We start from the raw sequence: 8106 nt of genomic DNA on the forward strand, positions 1-8106 counted from the left end.
TTAGAATTGGGCTGCCTGTGTAACACAGCCATAGGCCACTTTCTACAGCAAATGTGAGGCGACACAACAACCAATGGTTGCGTGCCACGTCATCAACTGTGTCATCCATTGACATATGATGTGATTAGCTGATACTTAAAATACTTATCAAGGCGATGTCAGATCTGTCAGACGTCAGCAACGTCTAAGCTTTGGAAAGTGGCTGAAGTCTGTTTGGAAGCAGTGATAAACTCCCTCATAGTCTGTTTGGTCCCAGCCACACAGACTGTGTTTACACAGGGAGCCCAATTCTGACCTTTTGCCCCACGTTATGGATAAAACAGCTGATCTGATTGGTGAAAAGACCAATTAGCGGGAAAAAGATCAGCATTTGGCAGCTACAGACGCATGAACATGTATGAAATTGAATATGCATTGATCAACTGTCTGTTTTTCTGTAAATTGTTGAACTGAATTTGGTTTCTTTCTTTTGTCGTACAATCATCTCTGTTGTTCACCATATGTCAAAGGATGACTCCTGTTGAAAAACAATTGGCTCAAACCAGAATGGGTGGGTAGAGTTCACTCTTTAAAACCGTCGGATTGGTCCATGATGTGCAAACTCCACCCTCCAGCACACCAGTTTACACCAGCTGAATGAAATCCAGAGCACCTAATCGCAATGGGGAAATTGAACCAACTGAAATTAAGTTCATGTACAGCTGTACATAATTAGCCAGCCAGGTTAGAAGGGTCTGGGATTCCTTTATGAGGTGCAACCAAAATAGCTGTTAGACAAAGCAACAGGGATATTCTGGCAAGGTGTCTGTCTAGCATTAGTTCTGAATACTGTTGTGGTTTTGATCACTAAGATGGCTGTGACTTTTGGACTCTCTTTGAGGTTAGTTTTTCAATGTATTCATCTGGTTGGTTTACCTTGTTTTAAAGTGTTCACTGGTTATTTATGTTTAACTGTCTGTTTTGTAGTGTTTCTTGGATTTGCTGCCTGCTAATTGGAGGGATAACGTGTTTTACACTTAAAGGTGTGTTTTGGTTTACACTACTTCAGTTCAAATCAGTCTAGTTCCAATAGCTTAAGCTGTGATTTTTTTTTACAACCTTTCTTTCTCTTTGTTTCCTAGGTAACGCTTATGGGCATCCTGCCTCAACTGGACCTGAACCAACAGGATCCCATGCCCAAGCGAGTGTGGTGTCTGTTCCAAATGCTAAAGCTACTGGCCACAATAGCCCAGTAAATGTGACGTCGGGTCGAAATGCCACATCTGAAGCAACTGACATCCGCGCCTCAGCAGAAGCCACCGGCCCCCTCGCCTCAGCAGAAGCGACCGGCCCCCGCGCCTCAGCAGAAGCGACCGGCCCCCGCGCCTCAGCAGAAGCGACCGGCCCCCGCGCCTCAGCAGAAGCGACCGGCCCCCGCGCCTCAGCAGAAGCGACCGGCCCCCGCGCCTCAGCAGAAGCGACCGGCGCCTCAGCAGAAGCGACCGGCGCCTCAGCAGAAGCGACCGGCGCCTCAGCAGAAGCGACCGGCGCCTCAGCAGAAGCGACCGGCGCCTCAGCAGAAGCGACCGGCGCCTCAGCAGAAGCGACCGGCGCCTCAGCAGAAGCGACCGGCGCCTCAGCAGAAGCGACCGGCGCCTCAGCAGAAGCGACCGGCGCCCGCGCCTCAGCAGAAGCGACAGGCCTTGAACAGACGGCCCGACCCCTCAACAAGCTAGATAGGGCGATCATAATTTGGTTTGCCCAACTCCTTAATCGTCTTTCCCCTGTTACTGTGCCTCCTTTTGAAGAAAAGGGCAAAGCTAACTGAGGTTGGGAAATATGCTAACTAATGCACTTGTTTGAAATGAGGATCTCCTTCACTTGCGCATCGTCAGGCAAATTGTTTTACATGGGTGGACGCTACATTGTTAGGAATTGTTTTTATAACCACACGACTAAAATTGACATCTGATTTGGCGATATTGCTGACACACTTTTAGGTTCTACGGTTATGCTTTTGGTTTAGCCTGGTGTTCCTGCTACTCTTGCATGATTTGCTCAATAAACAATTTGACTTTCAAAATACCTCTTCCTTCAAATATGTTCTCTTCTGCCTACCATGTGCTTTCTGTTTGGGAACAGACTGGGTCTGGAGTAAAAGGGAATGTGGTTCACAACACTGGTGTAAACAGATTTGTTTACCTTTGTTTCTGGTAGTTCAAATGCCAAAGATGTCTAAATTGTCAGAGCTCCCTCATATGTTCATACTTTCCCTGTCCCTTTGTGTAGGGTGTTTGACTTACAGTAATTTGCCTGTTACCATAGGTGCCTGAAGAATGTGAATGCAGTTTACCTCAACGTCCCACTGCCTGTCACTAACCTGTCCCAGGGACACTAAAGTTTCTCCTTGACCTTATTCAGAAACATTAAAACATCTTGACACTATGCCTGTTCTACAATGTTGGTCTGGCCAGACACATGGATGCAATTGTATATGCAGTCTCAACTTTCAGCCGTAGAAAGCATGAAATTTGTCTTTCAGACATGTCAACTCTCAATGTGGCCTTCTGCACAATCCATTTCTACCTCATACCAATGAGGTTGCACTTGCAGAAGCACCTGGCAGGAACTTTCAGAATTTAAAAGGGGCATTTGATTAGGCATGCTGTACTAACTTTAATCTGGGGCCATTGTAAATGTGTTAACCTAAAAGCCTGCCGGTGACTCACTTCTGCCTTTCTTGGTATCAAGGTGTGAAACTATTTCAAGAGCTCTTAGCGTTCTGACTTTCTCATGGAATTAGTTAGTGACCGTTTATGGCGGAATGACAAATCAGTGGTGAGCAGGAAGTTGACTTTTTAGGACCGGCAAGTGACTCATTACTGGCAATCTGATTATGGAGGAATTAACTTCTCTAGGGTAGGGGGCAGCATTTGGGAATTCTGGATGAAATGCATGCCCAAATTAAACAGCCTGCATCTCGGGCTCAGAATATATGATATGCATATAACTGGTTGATTTGGATAGAAAACACAAGTTTCCAAAACTGTTAAATAGTGTCTTGAGAGTATAAAATAACTGATTTGGCAGGCAAAAACCTGAGACAAATCCATTCAGGAAGTAGTTTTTTATTTGTTTTTGTAGTTTTCTATTCAATGCCAATAGAGTATCCATTGACTTAGGACTCAAAATGCAGTTTCTATGCCTTCCACTAGATGTCAACAGTCTTCAGAAAATGTTCAGGCTTGTATCCTGAAAAATGAGGAAATAAGAGCAGTCTGAATGAGTGGACCCTGCAGTGTCACAGAGCTTTTTCCTGCGCAAGACCGAGAGAGTGCGTTTCTTGTTTACATTTTATATTGACAAAGTTATTGTCCGGTTGAAATATTATTGATTATTTAGGCTAAAAACAACCTGAGGTTTGAATATAAACGTCGTTTGACATGTTTCTATGAACTTTACGGATACAATTTGGTTTTTGGGTATAAAAAGACTATCGAACAAAAGGAACATTTATTGAGTAAATGAATGTTTGCTGATTGCAACCATATGTAGATCATCAAAGTTAAGGGATTCATTGTATCTCTATTTCTAAATTGTGTAACAGTTCTAGCTGGCTGGCTACTGTTTGTAATGATTTGTTAATTGTGCTATGTTCTCATAATCGTAATGTATGCTTTCGCCGTAAAGCTTTTAAAAAATCTGACACCGTGGTTGGATTCACAAGCAGTTCATCTTTAACCTGTTTGGGCTGCAGGGGCAGTATTGAGTAGCCGGATAAAAGATGCCCATTTCAAACAGCCTCGTACTCAATTCTTGCTCGTACAATATGCATATTATTATTACTATTGGATAGAAAACACTCTCTAGTTTCTAAAACCGTTTGAATTATATCTGTGAGTAAAACAGAACTCATTTTGCAGCACACTTCCTGACAGGAAGTGCAAAATCTGAAATCGATGCTCTGTTCTAGGGCCTGCCTATAAATGTCCTTGATATATATTACTATACATGCACTTCATACGTCTTCCACTAGATGTCGACAGGCAGTGAGAGAAGAAATGGAGTGTATAACTTGATCTGGGGTCGAATAAAAGCTCTTTGTATGACGTGTCACCAGTTTCCTGTTTTCTGGAGAGCGCGAGAAGGGACCTGGTATTTTCTTCTGATAAGCTGTCGTTATAGACGACTAATATCTCCGGCTTTGATTTTATTTGATACATGTGACAATATCATCGTAAAGTATGTTTTTTCAATATAGTTTTATTTGATTATTGAATTTTTTTCGGGACGTTAGGCTTGTTGCTTTGTCTGCGTATGTTCAGGAAGGAGAGCTTCGCGCCACTTTGCTAACTTTCCGTGCTAATTGACTGGAGAAGAGGACATTCTAAATCCAAACAACGATTGTTCTGGACAAAGGACCCCTTGTACAACATTCTGATGGAAGATCGTCAAAAGTAGGACCCATTTTATGATGCTATTTCATATATCTGTCGAACATGTTGTACTAGTAGTTTGCGCCCAGATTTTGGGCACTCTCTCGCTATAACTAAATTGGATATCCTGCGCCGGCTCTGCGCACTGTGTCTCCAGTGCGTCTGCACAGCTCAGTGCGTCCTGTGCCTGCGCCCCGCATCTGCAGGGCGAAAGTAACCATCCAGCCAGGACGGGTTGTGCAGGCTCCTAGCTCGAGACCTCCAGTGCGCCTCCACGGCCCAGTGTATCTGGTGCCTCTGCCTAGGACACAGCCTCATGTATGTCTCTCCAGCCTGGTGAGAAGCCTCCAGTGATGATCAATGTCAAGAAGTCTCCAGTGATGATCAATGGCACGAAGCTTCCAGTGATGATCCATGGCAAGAAGCCTCCAGTGAGGAGTCATGGAACAAAGGCTTCCAGTCCAGAGCCTATTGCGAAGGTCTCCAGTCCGGAGCCTCCAGCGACGTTCTCCAATCCGGAACCTCCAGCGACGTTCTCCAGTCCGGAGCCTCCAGCGACGTTCTCCAGTCCGGGGCCCGCTATGAGGGACCCCAGTCTGGGGTCGGCGGCGAGGGTCCCCGCACCAGAGGTGCCACCAAAGTGGGGGGAGCCAGAGGCAGAGGGGGGTCTACGTCCCGCACCAGAGCCGCCGCCGTAAAGGAAGCCCACCCGGCGTAAAGGAAGCCCACCCGGACCCTCCCCTTTAGAGTCAGGTTTTGCGGCCGGAGTCCCCATCTTTGGGGGGGTACCTTCACGCCCTGGCCATAGAGAGGTTTTTATTCTCTATTTTGGTTAGGCCAGGGTGTGACTAGGGTGGGCATTCTAGTTTTTTTTATTTCTATGTTTTGTATTTCTTTGTTTTTGGCCGGGTATTGTTCTCAATCAGTCTATCAGATGAACTGTCAGTATACTAAGTTGAACTGTTGGCGATAATAGTTGCCCTCCAGTGGGGGGAGGACGTACAACCTGTTAGAATTATAGTATGCTACTATTGAATACCTCCAATAGTAGGTCACTCCTATTAAATTTACCAAATGATAAACTATTCAATACAGACAGGTCAATCTGATAGGCTACTTTGTAGCTGGTTAACATTTAATAGAGAAGGTTTTTGGGAAAGCCTTTCCATCTACCAGAAGACAGTTGTTTATATCATTACCATCACTATATTTTTCCTGTTCCTTAATTGTTTTTTCTTCATATTATGAGGCATGTCTTACCATGATTCAAAGTAGCCAAGCCAAAAACCTACCATAGAAATGTTGAGGGAAATATTTTATAAACTCATATGTGCTCTCCTGTTGTTCAAATCAACTTTCTTTCAATGTCTAGCATTCATTGTCTGAGTGCGGATTGGTGCTTATCACGGTAGGAGGCCGTTTTTTATCTTGCTAGAACAAAAGACATACCTGCTGTGAGCGGATGAATCTGGCTTTGGCTGACAACTTGTTTTTGAGCCAATCAGAGAGCACGAAGCTCCACGTGGGGGAGCGACAAGAAAAAGAGGGCCTTTTCATCAGAATTGTTCTACCTAAAACAATAACGCTGAAAAATACAACTTTATTTTCTATTTCAAGTCTTCATATATTTTATGTCTAGCTAAGAGTTTTGTGTTTGAAGAAGGATTTGTTGTTAGGTTTGATAATGTAAACTAGCTTATTAGTTAGCTATCTAGCAAGCTAACATTAGCTTCACACACACTTCATATGAAACTAATGGTGTGGTGAGTGCATGATGCTAGCACAACAGCTAGCTAGCTAGCGAATCATGGTAACCATTTAGATAACTTTAGCCAGGTAGCTAAAGAAATGTATCTATGGGCTGTATGCAATTATGGAGAGTGGATCAAAATGTTTCTTCGTCGTCTTGCTAGCTAGTTATCTAGATGTGGCCATCTGACTAGTATCAACAAGGTCTTTCTACAACACCAGCACAGCTAGCTAACATTGACTAGACCATAAAGCAACACACACAGACATGCATTGCCAACAAACGCTACCTTCTGGATTGGTATATTTTAACAAAGCTGAGTGGTTGACAAATTCACAATCTATTCTGAGTGAACATAAAAGAGATTGACAGCCGACATTGATGGGAGGTGTAAAATACTAATCGTCAGGCAAACATTTGACAGTCCTTCCAGTGTGTCTGAGCTGTAACGGATATTACCATCTCTGTCCAAATATCTGTATATGAAAATGCTCAAATTAGAGGTGCAGTACTGGAGCTATAGGAGGATGGGCTCATTCTAATGGCTGGAATGGAATTGATGGAACACAGTTACCAATATGTTTGATATGTTTGACTCTGTTCCATTGTTTCCGTTCCAGCCATTACAATGAGCCAGTCCTCCTATAGCTCCTCCCACCAGCCTCCTCTGGTGCGGTGCACATTTTAGAAGGTAAACTGCATTTTGGAACATTCTGCATAGGTCTACCGCTGTGTACACATTCATGCGCTTAAAATGTGAAGAAATAATCGTTTTCAACATTTTAAGGTGAACATTCTGAGTCGGTCCATCAGCCTTGTGAATTGGTACAGCATACACCTCCACTTTACTTCTTTGATACACATCAGTGGGTGTTAAGAATTGATTATACGAAATGTCCACTGAAAACAAAGTGATATACATGCGTATAGCCTCCTTTACACCACTGACTGTACGATTTGAGAAGGGTACTCCTCCCTCACTGCTTTTGCCCGTTCACATCATCAACCGGTACACCGCGGCTCAGGTTAGTAAAACTCCCTCAAAGGCTACATTTACAAAGGCACCCCAATTCTGCTATTTTTTTAAACTAATTCATCTTTTGACCATTCAGCTCTGAAAAAGATCTGATGTGAAAAGATCTGGCGTGAAAGATCTGATGTGATTGGTCAAAAGGAAAATACGTGGAAAAAATATCAGAATTGGGCTGCCTGTGTAACACAGCCATACGCCACTTTCTACAGCTAATGTGAGGCGACGCAACAACCAATGGTTGCGTGCTACGTCAGCAACTGTGTCAACCACTGATATATGATGTGATTAGCTGATACTTAAAATACTTATCTAGGCGATGTCAGATCTGTCAGACGTCAGCAACGTCTAAGCTTTGGAAAGTGGCTGAAGTCTATTTGGAAGCAGCGATAAACTCCCTCATAGTCTGTTTGGTCCCAGCCACATATACTGTGTTTACACTGGGAGCCCAATTCTGACCTTTTGCCCCACGTTATGGGCAAAACAGCTGATCTGATTGGTGAAAAGACCAATTAGTGGGAAAAAGATCAGCATTTGGCAGCTACAGACGCATGAACATGTATGAAATTTAATATGCATTCATCAACTGTCTGTTTTTCTGTAAATTGTTTAACTGAATTTGGTGTTTTTCTTTTGTCATCCAATCATCTCTGTTGTTCACCATACGTCAACGGATGACTCCTGTTGAAAAACAATTGGCTCAATCCAGAATGGGTGGGTAGAGTTCACTCTTTAAAAACGTCGGATTGGTCCATGATGTGCAAACTCCACCCTCCAGCACACCAGTTCACACCAGCTGAATGAAATCCAGAGCACCTAATTGCAATTGGGAAATTGAACCAATGGAAATTAAGTTCATTGGCTGACAGCTGTACATAATTAGCCAGCCAGGTTAGAAGGGTCTGGGATTC

General features: G+C 43.7%; 1 protein-coding gene across 1 annotated transcript; it reads left to right on the forward strand.

The window, feature by feature from the left end:
- Window positions 1–731: 731 nt before the first annotated feature.
- On the forward strand, window positions 732–1807 carry LOC129825684 (autotransporter adhesin BpaC-like). Its single transcript, XM_055885872.1, has 3 exons — window positions 732–880; window positions 967–1022; window positions 1122–1807. Exons 1-3 carry the CDS (start codon window positions 852–854, stop codon window positions 1805–1807), a joined length of 771 nt encoding a protein of 256 aa, XP_055741847.1. The 5' UTR covers window positions 732–851.
- Window positions 1808–8106: the final 6299 nt, after the last annotated feature.

The sequence above is a fragment of the Salvelinus fontinalis genome, chromosome 27 (genome assembly GCF_029448725.1).
Source record: "Salvelinus fontinalis isolate EN_2023a chromosome 27, ASM2944872v1, whole genome shotgun sequence".
NCBI lineage: Eukaryota > Metazoa > Chordata > Actinopteri > Salmoniformes > Salmonidae > Salvelinus > Salvelinus fontinalis.